The following is a 20,416-nucleotide window of genomic DNA, read 5'->3' on the forward strand; positions in this document are numbered from 1 at the left end:
AAAAAAAGGAAAATGGAAAATGTCAGCATACAAAATCCTACCTGAGTTAAGGTTTTAGCATCTAAATATCATATTACGTGTCTGTAGGGCAGCGTCATAGTGCAGGAGTCACGTATTGGCATTCGCCTCTTCAAATGTGAAAATCCAAGGTGTGTTTAAGTCGAAGTTAATTGGCGCTCACTTAAAAAAGTCGAGCAGAAGAGAGGCGATTAAAATCTATGACTCAAGTCGATGACACTTCCCCTCTTTCTCTCACCTTCCGAAAGACAGCCGGGTTCGGGAGAGGGGGTCCGAAAGGAGGCACGTCCTCCCTCGCCGTGACGGACACCTGTCGACATTCAGACAAACAATAGCGTCACGTCGTTAACGCGTCTTTCAGGCGGGCTCGGCTTTTGAACCGCGGCCAAATCTTGAGAACGCTCTTTTCGTCGCGTGAGAATGATGGATTCATTGTGTACTCCGGTTTAGACCAGCGGACACTCCTCGCAGCTTGCTGGAACTACTAATTTACAGCTCACACGCTATATTTTTACCACGCGGGCCCGCCTTGTACCTTGTATGTCGTGTGCTCCGTGCACGGGTTCTCCACCTGCACCAGCAGGTAGGCGTGCAGGAAATTGGAGGCGATCATGTCCGGAACAAACGGAGTGGCCTCTTCCTGGAAGACTGCGGCCACGATGTCATTCCCTATGTGCCTTTTCCTCTGGAGCTAAAGAAGAGGGGGAGACGTTCACGTGATTATAGGTCGACAATCCACTTTATGTTTAATGTTGATCTTTGTTGAGGCCAAAGCAGGGTTCGTACACATGTTGACTAATCGAATTCCAGGACTTTTCCATGACTTTAAAGCAAATTTCCACGACCAAACTGAAATCTCGGTGTGTACATGAAAACTTTTTGAAAATGTAGTATTCAAACAATGAGAATTACAAAGCATACAATATACCTTAACCCTCCTGTTGCCTTAGGGTCAATTTGACCCCATTCAATGTTTAACCCTCCTGTTCCCTTTATATTTACTGACATATTTTACCCTCGGGGTCAATTTGACCCCAGCAATTAAAACCTCCAGAAAATTATTAGAATTAATATTGTTTTCCAAGTTTAAGTGTGAGGTACTTTATGTTTGTTTGTTGACTACCTAAATAGCCCTTTAAATATATAAAAAAGTTGATATTTCTTATATGTTTGACACAGTGAAAAACAGCCTGGGGTCAAATTGACCCGAAAGAACACCGACATTAAACATTGAATGGGGTCAAATTGACCCTACGGTAACAGGAGGGTTAAATGAAACAAATGAATGAGAGACACTAGTTTGATTAAAAGAATAAACATTACTATACATTTTTATTCTTAGAAACACTTATATAAATGTTTATTCTTTTAATCATTATCCTTTATGTGCAAATCCATCTGTTTGGACTTGGCGTATGGCGGCTTATAATTTGAGTCTTCCTTTTAAAAACATATGAATTATTTTAAACTCGACGTAAATGAACGTGTGAATATAACAAATTTCCATGACTTTTCCAAAACTTTTGTGATTTCCATGACTTTTCCAGGCCTGGAAATTACCATTTTAAAATTCCATGACTTTTCCAGGTTTTCCATGACCGTACGAACCCTTGCTTTGCGGTTGAATCCATTGAGCCGTGGGGGGGGGGGGGTATCAAAGCCGTGTACCTGCTGGACGTCTCCTTCGGTGAAGGGAAGCTTGGTGGACAAGTGGAACATAATCTCCCTCCGTCGGAATACAGTGTAGACGGATTCAGACCCGGTCTGTCCGTGGGAGACGTCCAGCCCGCCGCGGAACCTGCCACATGACCAGAGCAACATGCGTCACCCTCCCCGTGCGGCCTTCAGCAGTAAGACAGATTATGTTTCTGAGCATTTTTAAAATGTCAGTTTCATCACATTTCCTCTCCTAACGTGAGGCCGACCACACACGGTGTGCGGTTTGCTGTGAACGTGTCCGCTACAATTCAAAGCCTCGCTAGCGGAAACAGGAACACAATATCCAAACAAAAGCCTGCAAGACAATAAGTCAGTGTACTAAGCTCTTATTACACATCCATATGGCACTTTCTCCTCTCAGATCTGTTTCCATAAGCAGTTTATCCCATTTGCCCGCTACGAATTACTCCAAGGTTACAAGCAACAACAACCTGATACTTTGCAATTCACTATCACGGCATGGTTCTTTGGATCCTCGTTGACCTTTCTTGTTTCGATGTTACTAAATCCCAGGTTTATTGCACTTGACTCTGTTTCTTTCCTCTTTCTCCAACTCTTACCCTTTAAAGTCCTGAAGTTCAATATTGTCGCCCAGGATGCCGATGAACTCCTTGAATGCCGGCGTCTCCTCGTTGTTCCCAAACAGCTCTTCCTCCGATGTCTGAGAGGACAAGACACGATCGCGCGCGATGGAATAACGAGAAAAAAAGAAACACGGAGAGACAGAAGATACGAGACATGAATCAGGGGGAGGAGATCTAATGGCGTGTGTGAGTTAGAAATGGAGTACATCGATGACTTCTCACCTGTCCAAACTTCTGGTAGATGACTCCGAATTTGAAGGTGTTGTTCACCTCGTGTTCGTCGTAAGCCACCATCAGCTGGGATCCCTGTGCGTACACAAAAAACACAATGTTCTACTTACTTACTTTGTGACACACTTTCTTCTTGCTGTGGTAGTTCCGCCGTGTCTCCGGGGCAGGTTTATTGGGCTCCGTGTTGCGACAAACTGTCACGGCCCTCAGCGAAGGCGCCAAACTCGACGTTTGCCTCTTGCAGACTGAGACACAGATGGTTTTAGTTTTCTCTTTTTTTTCTCCCTCTCCTGAGGCACAGGCTGAAAGCATGCTCCATCACACTCCTCCCGCCTGGCTCACCGGAGGAGAAACAGATCCGTAATGTCCATTTTTAGGAAGTTGTTGCTTTTGAATAATATACTTCCTGAGCTGGGCAGATGTTGGGAGGGTAACATGTGATAAGTTGTGGGCTATTGTTCTGGTTAAGAGGGCGTGTTGCCGCGGAGGCCGGCGAGAGACGCCGCAGCATTAGCATTCTCAACAGTGAAGTGCGCCCTTGTCGCTCCGCAGAAGCAGGCAAGAGAAGGAAACTCGTGTCACCTTGAATGAATAAATGGATAACAGGAGTAGAGGAGCTGAGGAACAACTCACCCGGGGGTAGAGGCCGGGGTTGAACTTCAGCCCTGTGGCGTCGTCACACAGAAGCTGAGAGAAGAAAATGACAAATCTCATTATCGATGTTCATCTAACGAGACCGAGTTAAACAGAAGTAGACCGATCGGTCCAATCTGGCAACACTGGATACAGAAGGGAATTGTTATTTTTGAGCTGTGCACAAGCTTAAGAAGAAAAATATGTTAAAAATAATTTGCTCGACATACACGTTTATCATCACGTGCAACATGGGCCTCAGGGATGATAAGAACTGTGAACGTTTGATGAAACTATTGTCACAATCTTCACAGCGGTGTGTTTTTAGGACTTGCACTGGCAGGCTTTATGGTCGCCTCTTTTGAATCACTGCGAGGAATAAGAACTACCACGGGAACTTTTTATGTCGTTTGGTTTCCTTTTTTTGTGGTCTTTATGAAGCAGGAAGTGAATATTCCTATTGATTTTATTGTGAACTTTCTTTATTAGTCGATCTGATTTTACTTGTAATAAACTACGTATCTACATATTCTGATTGTTTTTACTCTGTTGATTTGCTATAATACATGTGCATTTTTTTTTATGTGTTGGAAAAGTTCAATAAAAAAATAAAAACCTCCAATGCCGTTGAGTACGTATTTAATGCTGATTGATTGATATCAGTAAGATGGCTGAAAATGATGTCATCTCCTTCAAGCTCCCTCATCCACGTATCAAATCCTGCACTTGTGTTGAGATGTTGCCCTGGTAAAAGGCCTTTGTTCAAACCGTGTGCACTTTTAAACTCCGTCCTACCTTGGCAATCTGCGGCACACTGGGCAGCTGGTTGATGCCCGCCAAAGAGATCCTGTCGTGGACCGTTTTGATCCTCGACCTGCAACAGAAGAGGAAGAGGAGCTCTGCTGGTCAGACTGGTCAGATATTCATTCCATCAGAGAGATTTCTTAGTTTTGGTTAATCCATGTTTATAGGCTATTAGGTGATATTTGTCATGATCATGATGAGTTTAGTCTAAAAGAGAAAGAGATAGAGTAAAAAAGATAGCAGCTAGTGATGGACTGGTGGATACCAAATGTAGTGATAGTGGCGATATTGTTGCCGTTGTCACCGTCAACTATCAAAGAGGAGATTACTCATCCCCCCCCGCGGCGCACACAATTGCTAATCGACAACAGGGCGTCACTACATTGTCTTTCTCTGAATGAAAATGTCACCGACTGTGATAATGGCAGCGGAGCGGTTTTCTTACAGGGCGCCGCAGAGGTAATCGTGACGAAAGAAAAGCTGCAACAAAAGACAAAGAAGGAGGGAACCTCTCTTTCAGGGAGAGAGAGAGAGGCTGTGTTGCTCTCTCGGTTGGTTTGTTAGATTGTCATGGATGTTGGTCGTGGTCCCCGGAGGATGAATCCTCCTAAGAATTCCTCTTAAGAGGATTCCTCCTACTTTTACTCAAGTGCCATTACGATATACTGACATTTGGGGCTTTGATTGTGATGTTTCTACAACTATTGCATGGATTGCAATCCTTTGGTTTTTGACCACATATCACAGCAAAACTAGGTTAACATGGTAAACATTAAACCTGCTTCCTGTCAGCACGTTAGCCTTGTCATTGTGAGCGTGTGAGGATAATGACGTCAGCATTTAGCTGACAGCAGGAAGTCTCTACGTCTTCCACCGGAAACTAAAAACATCTCTTCCCACTATACATTGAATAAAAACAGATTATCACTTCAGTGGCACTTGATTGGCAATTACTTACGGTATTAATTATGGTATTTTGGTAGTTTGATTTCTTGAAGAAATGTTACTTTCTAGATTCTTGTTCTGAGTTTGTGCTCGTGGTTGATGAACATATTGTAGGTCGCTTTGGATACAAGCATCAGCTAAAAGACATTTAATGTAAGGTCACAGCTCACTGTAGAGTCTTGAGAATGGGGGTGGACTCCTAATCCTGTTATTGTCATTAGTCTAGGAGACAAGAAAAAAAAAATGCTGACAAAGCAGATACCCAGCATACCTGAGCATGATGCGTAGGAACTCCTGTCCCTCGGCCTCCTCGTGTTTCAGAGACATGATGAGGTGGCCTATGCTGCTGCCGGTGCAGTAATAGTTCATGTGTTCCTGGATGTGGGAATGTAGAAAAAGAGGTCGTGAGAAAGAGAGAGTCTTCCTCCGCTAAAGACACTCGGCGACGCTGACATTACCACACACACACACGCTCACCTTGCCTAGGAAGTGCTTGCGGTAGGCGCGGGCTGTGCTGTTACACTCCAGGCGGTAGCTGTGCCCCCCACCGGGGCTGATGCCCTCTCCTCCCTCCCCCCCCTCCTCCTCCTCCTCCTCCTCACAGAAACTGGACTCGGAGGAAGAGGGGGTCCCGGCCGGTGCTTCCACGTCTTCGATCCAGTAACCCCCGAACTGTGGCAGGATCACTTGGGGGTATGGACCACCTTTCTCCAGGACCTTGCACAGAAGAGCAGGAGGAAGGCAGTGAGGCGTGAAAGCAACACACACACACACACACATAAAAGGCAAAATATAATAGTTCTGGAGTTCAAAATGTTCTCCAGAATTGCACTTGTGTAATATAAGCTTGTTTTAGCATAAATATAAATGCAAAAGTAGTTCTTTAAATATATTATGTATTGTCGGAAACACTCCCAGCTAGTGGCTCTACATGAGCGGGGTGTAAATGTGTGTTATGAGAGTGAGAAATGACTCACATCTTCTATCCGTGGGTAGGGGATGTAGTCATCCTGTCGAGTAGAGGACACACACACAAACACACACACACACACACCGTTAACGAGTCTAAATTTAACTTCGCTGACTTTCAGCACAATGATATATACGGTTTTACGAGCGCGGTCACAAACACTGCAACAGAGAGGTAACGCAACTTATTACGCCAAAATAGACTCGCAGGTGATGATGCAACAGCCTGAAATGCACAGTCATCAGCAAGCATTGATGAGGTCGCGTCACCCCTTGATGATGTCGGAGCCGCTTTGATTCGGCGGCCCCTGGGGGGGGGGTTGAAGAGCCACTACGAAGCCCGTGGTCGTTTGGCAGTCGGCGAGCGTAGCGCGGCTCCGGTGTACGACCTCTAAATACTGCTGAGGCCCGCCTGCACCACTGAGGGAACAGTGCCGCGGACAGCCGGCCATCGAGGATCAATTGACAGTTGGAGTTAATTCAACTTTCTAGTCAATCAGATCAGGAGGCTATTGATTTTGTGCCATTAAAAGGTGTGGAGGGACTGGGGGGGGGGGGGGGGTCAGAATCTTTCGTAGGCTGACAGATGAGACAAGAGAAACCACGGAGCAAATCATGATGAAGCAGTGATGAAGAGAAACATGCAGAGACATACCAACACAAAGAAGTGTTCAAGTGTGTGTGTGTGTGTGTGTGTGTGTGTGTGTGCGTGTGGTGTCTGGTCACACCTTCCTTCTTTTGGGCTCTTCAGCTTTCGGGACCTAATTAGTGTCCGTGCGCAGCATGAGGACGGAAAAGCACAAAGGTAAAAAAAATAAAATAATAAAAAATATATATATAAAAAAGAAAGCAAGTTTTCTTTTGTTTAGCGGGCCTTTAAAAAAAAAAACTGTGTCGGAACATCGCACATCCCTCTGTCTCTGTTGCTCAGATGACAACTGAATGAGTCATACATCATTATTCACTTTCCTTTTCCTGCGTGATCACACACACACAGACACACACACACACACACACACACACACACACACACACACAGACACACACACACAGACATAGGTAATACAGACGCTTCGTCATCCTATTTCTCTGAATGTAGCCTCTAGTCTAGACTCTAGAGTCCCTTTTTCCTCCCTTTTCGCAGGCCGATGCTGCAGTGTTTTGTATAGTGTATATATATATAATATATATATATATATATGCAGATATAAAAGCCAATCTAGTAGACACAAAGTAAATTGGCCAATTATGAAACAGGCCCAGTGGAACATCTTGTCTCCATGACTGAGCAAGTGGAGGGATTCAGAGTGCTGCACATTCACACCACGACCATCACTTCTAGTGCCACCAATCAAACCCAGAATACATTAGAACAGTACAAGTGAGGACAAACACACACACACACACACACACACACACACACACACACACACTTCTCAGCCTGGTCTGTAGTGGGCGTGTGTCTGTCTGAGTGCATATTGATGGAGCAGCTGTTACACTCACGGGGGAGTCATTGTCAACAATACATGACTGATCACAAAGACGCTCTGGAGAGGCTTTAATGTTCAGTCAAAGGTGAAGAGAGAGAGACAAGGGAGGAAGGAAGGAGGAGGCCGAGGCGGAGAGAGCCGAAGTTAGACGATGAAGAAGAAAGGAGGAGAAAGGGAAGAGATGGGCATCAGAAAGGTGACCTTCATCAGCACCATCCAGACGGCAGTGCTGAAGCACACTTTGAGAGCTGAGCTGAGTCAGAGCTCAAGAGAGCAGGTCGATGGTGCACAGTGTCTCTCTCTGTGTGTGTGTGTGTGTGTGTGTGTACTGCATGTGAGCATCGTTGATCATCGGGCTGCATTGACTGACTGTCACATTTTCCAAATAACTCGACTGATGTCTTCAGCCAGCCTGTACTTCAGTATTTCCCAAAGCAGCTTCTGTCTCTGTGTCTCCTTCAGTGTCAGAGAAACCATGATTCACAGTTGATCGGGGAGTAGGAAGATAAGAATATAGATATGAGAATATAAGATCGATTCTAAAAGAAAACTTGTGGCTGACTGTAATTAATTTGGTGTTGTGCGTTGATGAAGCAGATAGATCCTGCCGTCTCTTTTTCGAATTAATTTTGTATACACATGGTGTACAAATTTTTCCGAAAATTATATTTTAGAAAATGCAATATATTGCCATATATATAGAACCGTGACCCCTGTGTCCATGACACGTGTTGTATTGCCAGATTCTCGCCAGTACACATCCCTCGTCGGGGCCTCGTTCTCACATTTTGCAGACAGATCCCAAGAACGTGTTAGCTCCGCCTCTCCTGTCCGTGTCATTCAAGCCTATTTACTCATTCAAAAGTAAAAAAAATAAATCAAAAAAAGGTTAGGCAGACTACAAGGTTTTGTTTTTATGATCAATACAGTGTTGGTTTTGGTCACTATTTAGTTTTTGGGTCGTTTGCTGCGGGTAAGGAACTGCTGCACACAAGTAATTGATTACTTTGAGTGACTTGCCCCTTCATAGTTGTATGCAGCGGAGGACATTTACATATTTTTTAGGGGGCGATTTTTGCCCCCACTGACTGAAATCCAGGGGCATTTGAAAATAAATTGGGGGCACTTTTTGAAACTTGTGAAATAGTATTTAACCTTTGTTTAAAAATAATAAATATACTTATTCAGGCTTACAGTACAGAAGCAATTGTCATCAAATGGCACTCAAAACTTATAGCAAGTGGACCGGGTCACATAGGCTACGATGTTTTTGCCAAGTTCATTAAATTATTAGAGGAAATTCTGGGGGCATTTTTTGCCCCTCTCCTAGTGACGTCAGGGGCAACATTATATTTCTTGGGGGCAGTTTTGTATTTCTGACCCTGGCTGTATGTGTAAGCTGCATACCACTGAGGGTGATTATATTCTCAACTGTTGAACGTTTCCAGGGACTAGACCTGGCACGACCGCCTAATTCACACATTTTTCAAATCTCATTGCAAAACATAAATCATTATTTCCGCAGTATAGACCTGCAAAAAGTATTTCTCTTTGTATCTTCCTTCGGACACTTGTTCCTTCTTCTCTGCCCTTCATTTCTCCTCACATCTTTCTCCTCCTCCTCCTCCTCATTATTTCCCCATCTGTCCACAGACCACTTAAAGCTTATGTCCTTACGGGCCTCAAAAAGAGTGCACAAAGAAGTGTCATACAGAGAGAGAAATACTTTATATAAAATCGATACATTGAATGAATTCCAGACAGAGAAGGAGAAAAACAGTTCTAGTGCTATCATTCTCTGCCCCCAGCATGCCCATGATCCAATCTGAGCAACAGACTGGACCCAGCGGGCTGACCCACACTGATGGAGACGTCAATGTCTGTCACATCCTTGTATATGTTCAATCTGAAGTCTGTGGACAACGATCTCACAGTGGGTTCATGTTCTGTTTTAGTTTCACCCAGAACAAAAAACCTCCCGTCGGCCCAAACAGACGTGCAACTTTTAGTCAAAGAGAGGGACAGAGAAAGAACGAGAAGCGGTGAAAGAAGGTCCAGATGAGAGGAAGGAAACTGGATTCACGGGGAAGAATTTAATAAGAATTGCATACCTGCATCCTCTCCAGCATATCGAAGAACTCTGCGGACTGAAAGAGAGGAGGATTACAAAACACGTCAAACACATATCCCAGTGCTTAACCTTGACTTCCAGAGCACCGCCGACATCTTCTGACACCAAACACACATTTAGCCGCTCCAAAAGCGAGAGTTGTTGCCCTTAAGTTGACTCCAATTCACACTGCAAACCAGTGTTTTGATGCTCAAAGCAATGCCGACATGTCTGAATGTAAAAGTCCTACATCTGCAGCAGATCCCGCTGGCCGGCTGATTCCCCATCACAGTCTATGTACTTAGTCGTGTTAAGTGGGCGGGGCAGGACGGAGACTTCCAGCCTCTCACACACACACACACATGCGCACACACTGATAAGCAACCACTTCCTCAGAAAGTTAGGTGCATTCACACGCCTCTGTCCCCGGGGCGTCCACCTCGACACATCGCAGCACACTGCGGCGGTGATAATGGCCCACACACACACACACACACACACCAAAAAATAATCTACGTGTGTGTGTTTCTTTAAACTGCTCCCACGAAGAACCCTGCTGTTGAACCACGACGCAACCAATGAAAAGAAAGAAAAGAAGACCCACCTTTCATTGATAAAAATATCAACTATCACCGACTTCAAATGACTTCGACAGCCAATGCCACGCACTGACATGCATGATCACGCTTGTGAAGTCGAGGTGCCGCACGCTCGGTCGTCTTCATGAAATACGAAAAAACAAGAGCAACCAGGAAATAAACGCCGTGCCAATAACCTGTCGCTGCTTCACCGGGGAAGTCTGGAAAAGTGTTTTACAGCCGTTTAGAGGACTGTAATAAATTCTAATGATATTCTCTCCACTGGTAATCTACACTGATCATTCCGCACACACAACACACACACACACAAACACACACAGAGCTTGCAGAGCAGTTAATATTAACTAGTTTTAGCTTTAGCTCAGTGGGGTAAGAGGGCCGTCCTGCAACCGCAGGGTTGTGGGTTCGATCCCCGCTCTCCCCATTAGTTGCAAGTCGAAGTGTCCTTGAGCAAGGCACTGAACCCCCAGTTGCTTCCCGGGCGCTTCACCGCAGCCCACTGCTCCTTAATAACTAAGGATGGGTTAAATGCAGAGAACTAATTTCCCCTTGGGGATTAATAAAAGTGTATATTCTTATTCTTAAAGCTCCTGCACGCTGATACAGAGCTGAGCTGGACCTCAGACAGCCAGACCAACAATCAGCACGTGTCTACATCTGTTCGACGGCACACGTCGTCGTGAGTCGTGTCTGCCTGCCGGTCTGCTGGGATCACGCGAGGGTGGCCGAGAGGAAAGGAAGGCGTATCGCTAAAAGGCTTCCTTCTGCGGCCCGCGGCTTCTCTTCCCCTCGAGGCGAGTCGAAGACGCGAGCGGCGTGTCCTCGCACGGCGTCGACCGCGGCGGGTTTGAAAAGAGGGCGTGGGATCCTGCGGCGCGGCTCACAGCGTGTTCAATCATCGTCTCCGTTCCCTGGAGCCGGGAGACAAAAAAAAGAACGAGGACACGAGAGAAGCGTCGGTCCTCTCTGCGACGCCGTCGATCTCAAACGGGAGCCCACGTGTCTGCTTTGTCCTGGCACTTTGTTCCGTCTCTTTTGTCTCATGATGCAAATCTCTCCTCTCCCCTCACGCTCCGTCGTCTTTCCATTCCGTCCTGGTTATGATTCGGATTCCTCTCGTTCTTTCTCCTCCTTCCCATCTCTTTGTGTGCTCCATCCAGCCCGGCGACACAAAACATCTGCATTTCTGATCTCCCGCGGCAACCCGCGCGGTCCCTCACGGACTCCGGGCAGATTAGTTTGGCTGCCCGACCGAGTGACAAACTTGTCGCCTGCTAGTATTCACACACATTCATGCAAAGACATGGACACGATCATTTGCACACTCAGTGCGTTTACATGATGGTATAATTCGAATCTTGCTTTAGTCGGACTATGCTATCTTTTGGGGGATCTGCTATTATCCCCATAAACATGGCAGTGAGTAATTCGAATCATTGGCCGAAAGCATGTCATATCCGATACGATAGGCGGCGCTGTTTTCATTACAACTCGTGGTGATACAGCCATTTCCGCTTGACCTCTTCACCACTACCAATAACAACCAACAACAACAACATCAACATTTCGAGAAAGATGGCGAACAGAGAGCAAGGCGAAGCTACATCCCTCTACTATTCTTGCATGATGTTAATAGGAGTACAGCGAATGCAAATGGCGCTATTGGCGTTGTTTGTTTGTTTTCTCTCGGCAGTGACAACTTATCGTCTCTTTCGACTTCCGGGTCACGACATGGGAGGGAGGGGGGAGGAGGGCGGAGGGATCTCAAGCATGCGCAAAAACGCAAAGTCCAGTTCCTAATCCAATTCACCGTTACATGCCGCGATAGTCGAATTATCAACCGGATCGGATCGAGTTGTCCAGGGGTGTTAATCGGATCGTAGTCGGACCGCACATAGTCGAACAAAGGTGTTTACATGAAACGGATCATTCGATTTCAGTCCGACTAAGCCAGTTATTCGAATGCATGTAAACACGGTCACTGACGGCAACGGCGATAAGTCAGACGGGGGCGGCGGCCTCCTCGTCTCATTAGGATTGAAGGGACGTTGCCGATTTTAACTTCATCAAAACACTAAGTGAAAGAGTGAAAAGAATATAATGGGGACAATCTTACATTTGCAAGGCGGTCGGAGGCGGTGTGAGTTCCTCTGACCCTCATGAGAGCCACAGGTGTCACGCTCTCATTACATCCGCAACGGCCACGTGTTGTTTCCAGTCGAGTGCAGTTCAGTTCTGTTAGAAACAGCCGTGTCGATTTTTTGTTGTTGCTGCACCTCAAAGTCAGACGTGTCCTCCATCCACAGGCTCTGCTCTCCTGCCGACAACACAACTCCTTCTCTGGGTCAGAAAGGGGGATCGGGTGGATGAAGGGATGCTCCGAGTAGGACCAAAAAAACAACTCGTAGCATCTTTATAGCACAGCTCTGTCGGGTACCGGGAACACCGGCTGACATCTGCATTTCATACATCAGCCAATCCTGTTTGGGCCCGGTCTAGGTTACGGAATACTGTTGCGAAACACTCCACATGTGGGTGTGAATCGGCTATAAATACGGCGTTAAAAACAGTCACAGTTCCAGAGATGCAGTCGTTCCCCTGCCAGCTTCTCTCTAACTAAGCTGTCGAGACAGTAGCCGTGATGTCGTGTTTACACGGCAATCAGCGGGCCTCCGCTGAGCCGCTAAGTGCTAAAAAGGAAGACAACGTTCACAGAGATAATTGTTCAATGCCGAGTACGTTGCTTCTTGAATTAAATGGAAAATTGATACTTCAACACTAAACGCACACTTTGATCGGATAACGCGTGAAATTGTTCCTCGGTCGGTCGACTTACCTCAGCATGAGCTGCTAAGTCATCTCGGCCCTCGCATGCGTCGTGACTCGGCCTTCCTCATCCCTCTTCTGCATTTATAAACATGTTCCTCTCTCACTCGCCTTAAATGTGTACGTGCCTGTTTAACGCCTAAAGCTGAAACAGGAAAGTCAAGTCACGCTGTAAACTGAGTCTAATGTGTACACAGAGCAGGTTATTCCAGTGCCCATGTGTCAATACAACACACACACACTTATATTACAGTATGTGTAATTAGAGTGTGATTACTACATCTCTGAGGACTTTCCTTTCACCCATTTATTCCCTGAGCCTAATTTATCCCCGTCTACTACTGTATATGTTTACTCATTACGTTTTAACCACTGAAAAGAGTAAAAAGAGTAAAGGAAAGACGAAAAAACATAATTGCAGCGCACAATGCAGCTCCAGCACCACGCTGCAGTCCGTGTGTCTCCCCAGGAGAGTCATGTTCATGGCCACCGGATTTCAAAGCAGCAATGTCAATAACTAAGCTGCGTGGCAACCACATGCAGTCCGTGCAATCAGATTGTAATATTTTTTTTAATTTATGAGTCGTGCATTATCCAGCTAATAAAATGCACGACAGAGGAGTAGAAAGCTTGGATAATAATTTAGATGGCATGATTAAACCTATTAACATGTGTTTACCAATCTGAGGAGAAAGGACGGATGTTTTTCAGAAAGCGATTGTCGTGTAGTAACGGAAGCAATGCGTAAATGTATTTTTCGATTTTTAATTTTTTTAAATTATTTGTTTAAACTATGTCAGCAATCAATACATCCAATGCACGGACAAATATAATAAGAAAATACAATAAATGTGGCGGTGCAGGACTGATAATAAATCATTAGGGTAGTTCGACCTTTGGGGTTATGTGCTGCTTTCATTGGAATAAATAGTTGGCGACACTGGCATGTGTTCTTCAGTTAAATATAGCTGACTGTTGCTGGTTTCTCTCATGTTGCACACCAGGCTTTAAAGGTTATGATATGATATGATATTCCTTTATTTGTCCCACAGTGGGGACATTTCAAAAATCACAGCAGCGGTGCACATCAGAGCATCGATGAAAATATATATAAAACACAAAACAAAATACTAACAACTAAATACGAATACTAATACCAAATATACAGGGGGGAAATAAAGTAAAGTGCTGAGTAAAATAAAGTGCCGAGTTTGGCCGAGTTTGGCTGCACATCACGGACGGTTTGTTAAACAAACAAAGCAGCTCAAAGTGAAACGGTCTCGTGATGCATTTGATGTGCACTGTGATTCCAGGAAATTATAAACGTCATAACTCCTTTCCCAGTCCTGATGATGCATATTTGACTCACTCCAGCTCACGGCAAAATTGAGTTGTCGATTGATAACAGCCACATGTCGAGAGACCGTTGCATTGCAGTTATATTTTCTTTCATACACTACCGTTCAAAAGTTTGGGGTCACTTAGAAATGTCTTTATTTTTCAAAGAAAAGCACTGTTTTTTCAATAAAGATAACATTAATGAAAAATACACACTATCCATTGTTAATGTGGTAAATGACTATTCTAGGTGGAAGTGTCTGGTTTCTAATGAAATATCTCCAGAGGTGTATAGAGGCTCATTTCCATCAACTATCACTCCAGTGTTCTAATGGTACATTGTGTTTGCTAATCGCCTGAGAAGACTAATATCGGATTAGAAAACCCTTGTGCAATTCTGTTAGCACAGCTGAAAACAGTTATGCTGGTGATATAAGCTATACAACTGGCCTTCCTTTGAGCTTGAAGTTTGAAGAACAAAATTAATACTTCAAATATTAATCACTATTTCTAACCTTGTCAATGTCTTGACTATATTTTATATTCAATTTTCAATTCATTTGATAAATAAAAGTGAGTTTTCATGGAAGACACGAAATTGTCTGGATGACCCCAAACTTTTGAACGGTAGTGTATATATATATGAAGTTGTGTATTCCTGTCTAGGCCTGACCACTTTATTTCTTAATCATTCTGTCTGACCGCCGGCCTGTCCTTTCTGTGCTCTCTCCCTCTGCGTTCGCAGATTCAATAACGAAGGGTTAGTTCAAGGTGACCCGCTGCAGCAAGTGTCACGAACATCACGCTGGTAATCTGACGTCCTGCAACACGTCGCCTCTCTTTTATCACGCTGGAGGTTATGTTTTTGTTTTTAATGTTTCAGCCGCGGGAACGAGTTCAATGCAGTGCGAGTAATGAATATCCAAAATCCATCAACACCTGACATTCTCACGTGGATTAAAAAAAAGAAGCTCTGTGTAAATACGCAGCACTATCATGTTACATGAATGAGAGAGGATCCTCTACAGTCTGATGGATTTCATTTGTATTCGTGTTCAGTTTGGTTTCGCTCGAATATTTTTTTTCCTTTCTTCAATTTGCAGAGTCGCAGCTTCGGCCAAAGTTTCATTTGATGACATCGTTTGAATAGAACTTCACATTTTGGGGCCAAGATAGCAACTGAGAATAAAGCTTCCAACTTCCTCCAACTGCTGTAATCGGTCATGAACGAAAGTCACGCTATTGTAAATGGTAAATGGAGTTTTTCTCAAAGCACTTTAACACTATATGACATCATTCACCCATTCACACCCTGATGGGAGGAGCTACCATGCAAGGTGCCACCTGACTATTAGGACTAATTAACATTCACACCCATTCACACCCTGATGGGAGGAGCTACCATGCAAGGTGCCACCTGACCTATTAGGACTAATTAACATTCACACCCATTCACACCCTGATGGGAGGAGCTACCATGCATGGTGCCACCTTACCCATTGGGTCGTGCTGCCCTCCATTCACAAGCACGGATTAACCAACAGAATATTTTCGTCAGCCTCGCTGGCCAATCAAGATGCATCAACCCGAATATGTGCACACCCCAACGTACAGTATACAAGGTAGCACACACCAATGCTAAGTTATCCGACACCGTCTTTAGGAGCAGAGGGCTCTGCCCGTACTTACAGAACCAGGATTACAAGATCGTAACACTGAGGATGTTACTTCTCGTGCAGTGATGTGTCATGTCAACATTAAAGTGTCTTGACGCTGCAGTTTGTCATCGTCACTGAACAGCTTTGCTTACTAAAAGGATTTCTCAATGAGGATGATTACGATCAATAGATTGTCTAATGGGCCTGAAGGTCTAAAGAGCATAACATGTCTGTAAATCAATATCTAAAAATGTGTGTGTGTGTGTGTGTGTGTGTGCGCATGTACACTACCGTTCAAAAGTTTGGGGTCATCCAGACAATTTCGTGTCTTCCATGAAAACTCACTTTTATTTATCAAATGAATTGAAAATTGAATCGAAAATATAGTCAAGACATTGACAAGGTTAGGAATAATGATTAATATTTGAAGTATTAATTTTGTTCTTCAAACTTCAAGCTCAAAGGAAGGCCAGTTGTATAGTTTATATCACCAGCATAACTGTTTTCAGCTGTGCTAACATAATTGCACAAGGGTTTTCTAATCAGATATTAGTCTTCTAAGGCGATTAGCAAACACAATGTACCATTAGAACACTGGAGTGATAGTTGATGGAAATGGGCCTCTATACACCTATGGAGATATTTCATGAGAAACCAGACGTTTCCACCTAGAATAGTCATTTACCACATTAACAATGTATAGAGTGTATTTTTGATTAATGTTATCTTTATTGAAAAAACTGTGCTTTTCTTTGAAAAATAAAGACATTTCTAAGTGACCCCAAACTTTTGAACGGCAGTGTATGTCCCGACATTATGCGTGCACATTGATGCGTGTGCTTCCTACCTTCATGTTGGGCGGTGCAGTGCGGGGCGGTGAGGGGGGGCATTCTCCCAGGGGGACGTTGGAAATGTTCAGCAGCTCCTGTTTCCTGGAGAGAGGAGGTCAAAAGGAAGAGTAAGCAAGATTGATTTATGTTTATTGAAATGTTCCAGATTTTACAGAAGGTCACCCGGCACTCCTTTTAATGTCAAAAACACTTTGACTGTAATTTGAGGAGGAGGCCGGCTGATGAACTGTCCCTCCCTTTAAGTGTGGAGAACGTTATTTCCCCTCAGATTTACGACTCTTACATATCTTATTCATGGCTTGTTGATCACTCGCCATGAGCGAATAATGGCAAAAGGCATTTTTCAACATTTTTCATTTGCCATGTGTCACACATGTGTCTTCCTTTTGAGTAACTTAGATACATGCAGAAAATGAAGGAACATTTTGTAAATATAATTCCTCTGTAGAGACTAAATACAAAAAAAATAAGTTATCCTGCTGACAATTCCTGTCTTGTAACTCTTTCAAACAAAACCAAAAAGTACATTGCATCACGGGACATCGTTAAGAAGCGCACCAGTGCCACATTATCCAGCCTGTTTCATGAAGAATAACTTTTATTATAGCAATAATTTAGGGTTTTAAAGTGAGCCTGTTGGAAATAGAGGGCAGAGTGTCAGGTGGCTCTCGGCTCTTTTCATTTGCTCTCTGGAGGCTGTCGAGGAGACGAGGAGAAGTCCTTTGGTGCTTGAAGCCTTATCTCCTCTCCTGTGTCCCCCCCCCCCCCCCCTGTGTAGTGAACTCAGAAGCATGAGTGCACATTAATGATCCCAGATGTGAAAGGTTGAGTTGTCACTGGGATACAGCCAGAAGATTGGCTCCACCACAGAAACCTGGCATATTTGGATGAAACCCAGCGGTTTATGATCGGACCATTTTCCGAGGTGATACTCGCGGGGGTGATGGACACCTCTCGCGCACGATCAGCATCACGAGGGATTACAAAGAAATGAAGAGGGACAAGAGAGCACAGCTGTGCTAAACCCTCTCCAGCTCTTCTGCAGAAAGCACTTAAGACCACATGTTCTCTAGCAACCTGAAAAACATGTTGGATGGGAAGTGGTAGTCGTATAAAGCCGATATCTAACCCCATAACCACATCATGTGCAAGCCTTTTAACTTCATTTATATAGTTAAATTCCTATTATAAAACTGACCAACAGGAGCCTATATCAGGTTTTATATCATACGGCCTAATGGACACAACGCATTGCAGTAAAGTAGTAAAGTAATAGCAAATCAAAAGCTGTATCACTTTAACTTTAGTGGAGGGAATGAAAAGACGCATTTTAACTAATGTGAAATGTATAGGCCTCTTAATTCCTTTCATTAGCTCTCCATTCTATGATGGAGACCTTTCGAGTAGTTTGAGTACAAACACATTCACAGTGATACACAAAGATGAGAGGAGGTAAAAAACCGCAGTTTCTACGCCGATGCTACGTGGAATTAAACGGTCTTTGGAGTCGAGTGTCATAGCTTCTTATATATAGTATCTACCTGAGGCTCGAAGAGGCCCAAACAAGGCACGCTAGAGGCCTGATTCCTCTTCAGACCTAAGGAAAACAGAGAAAGACCATCTCTTTTTCCACAGGTTCTGCTTCCACACAATGCACCACTGTGTCCCCCTCTGTTTAATGTGTGCTCGTACAAGGTGGACAGTGTGTGAGCGAGCATCACAAGCCGAGACAGAACAGGAGGGTTGAAAAAAAACCACATGTTTTTGCTGGACATTGTTCTCTTCAGCCTGGGGCAAGCAGGACATTCCCCCGCTGACTTGTGAAAAGGAAACGCTCCTGAGGATCCCTGGTGTGTGTCTCTATGCAGCGGCCCCGGTACTGGAGGACACCTTTCTTTCCGTATCGCACACTCAGTCACACCTGCACACTGACATATGCTATTATCAGAAAGAGGGAAAGACGAGGAGCTGCTGTCTTTGCAGCCTGCACCGTCTCCGTAGGGATGAAACGACAGCGACGTCACGGCTACAGACGCACACCCAGGAAGGGAGGGAGGGAGTAAACTCCTATACTGGGACAGCAGCAGGGATGAAGCAAAGAAACAATTTAGGAAGAGCAGGTCACGGAGAAAGTGAGTCACGAGAGAGAACAGAGGAAAGAGGGTCAGTCGTGCAGGTCATTGCATCATCCAATGACTCAGTATCCTGAGGCAATATGTTTTGACATTACATTACATTTCACTGAGCTGACGCTTTTACCCAAAGCGACTTACATTAACACACCGTAGACACAGCTACGGGGAGACATTCGGGGTTAAGTATCTCGCTCAAGGACACATCGACTAGGGCGAGCACAGCTGGGGATTGAACCGCTGATCCTCTGATTGAAAGACAGACCGTGACACACAGTCACCCCTCGACGTCCAATGCCGATATCGACAGCCGACGTAGGAAGTAGCGTGTCTCGTGCTGTGTGTAAAAAGGTAGAAAGTAAGGGTGTGACGGATGGGAGTGCAGCACACCAAGCTTTCAGGAGTCTCTCATGTATTATCGTTCTAAACAAAGGTGGTGGCCAGAAATGGCATGTGAACCAAAATGCAGATGTTTTACCGGTAATAGTTCTCTTGATTGATGTTACTTCATATTGTCTCATATTTTCCGACAAAAAGAGAACTCTTGTATGTTTTCGTTGCTTTACGTCGTTCTAGGCCACCGTCTTTGATTGGATTTGGAAAAAGAGTTGTCACTTGGTAAATGGGTTAAAAGTATTTTCTTAAATATATATATATATATATATATATAAATAAATATATATATATATTATATATATATATCTACAAATAAATATATATATATTTTTTATTATTATTTCAAAATATAATATTATTCCATCTGCTGCACTAAATATGTATATATATAAATATTTAGTGCAGCATATGGAATAATATTATATTTTAAAATAATTTTAAAGGTATATAAATGTTTTTTCATCAGTTCTGTTCTGTTGACACATTCAATGTTGGCATCTTGGAAAAAAAGCACTCGTGCTGGGAAATGAAATCACGAGGTCAAATTGCATCCAGACCCCGCGCTCTGAACCGATACAAACAGCGCGCGGCCGACGCTTCTCAGCGATACAAAGTGCGTCGGTTGCCACACAATTACAGTAAATACTTGGCTGCGGGGAACACGCAGCTGTGTGTGTTCGTGTGACCCTTTCCTGGCTACCGGCGCTCTGCCAGGAACGGGGAAGTCACCTCGCAAGAAAAATGCATTCGTCCACAACAATAAACGTGCTCTTCAAAGGATTTCAGGGAAACTGCTGTTGTTGGATACATCTCCCCGAGTGAATGAATGAAGTGCAACCTCACTCGAGCCTCCGACACCTCGAGCTGAGATTAAGTGGTTGTAAATCTGCGAGGCAAAAATAGGGCAGATCGTGCCCCACATTTACATCCAAACTGGTACAAGATGTACCTTCCTCCCGCGCGTCTGTAATCCTGCGTGCATTTGGCGGCAGCTAATTATCGTTGATTCAACAGTAATTACATCTACACAGTCATCATGTTTATCTAATGATGCCAGTGATGTGTATGTGTGTGTGTGTGTGAGAGAGAGAGAGACAGACACGGATAAAGAGA

The 20,416-nt window shown here is 44.3% G+C and overlaps 1 protein-coding gene across 9 annotated transcripts in view; it reads right to left on the bottom strand.

Moving 5' to 3' along the window:
* rap1gap2a (RAP1 GTPase activating protein 2a) overlaps positions 1-20,416 on the bottom strand; it is an 82,868-nt gene that overhangs the window by 9,115 nt on the left and 53,337 nt on the right. For 8 of the 9 annotated variants that reach the window (XM_056440430.1, XM_056440431.1, XM_056440429.1 and 5 more), the window contains 12 exons: positions 16,772-16,856; positions 9,505-9,540; positions 5,912-5,944; positions 5,412-5,651; positions 5,206-5,309; positions 3,981-4,059; positions 3,186-3,239; positions 2,544-2,627; positions 2,298-2,398; positions 1,687-1,816; positions 554-709; positions 257-328 (listed from right to left, as the gene is read on the bottom strand). In XM_056440430.1, coding sequence (XP_056296405.1) covers positions 257-328; positions 554-709; positions 1,687-1,816; positions 2,298-2,398; positions 2,544-2,627; positions 3,186-3,239; positions 3,981-4,059; positions 5,206-5,309; positions 5,412-5,651; positions 5,912-5,944; positions 9,505-9,540; positions 16,772-16,856 — 1,174 coding nt within the window. The remainder of the gene's footprint in view (positions 1-256; positions 329-553; positions 710-1,686; positions 1,817-2,297; positions 2,399-2,543; positions 2,628-3,185; positions 3,240-3,980; positions 4,060-5,205; positions 5,310-5,411; positions 5,652-5,911; positions 5,945-9,504; positions 9,541-16,771; positions 16,857-20,416) is intronic. The other variant, XM_056440433.1, reaches the window with a different exon arrangement.

This window comes from Pseudoliparis swirei, chromosome 20 (genome assembly GCF_029220125.1).
Source record: "Pseudoliparis swirei isolate HS2019 ecotype Mariana Trench chromosome 20, NWPU_hadal_v1, whole genome shotgun sequence".
Taxonomy (NCBI): domain Eukaryota; kingdom Metazoa; phylum Chordata; class Actinopteri; order Perciformes; family Liparidae; genus Pseudoliparis; species Pseudoliparis swirei.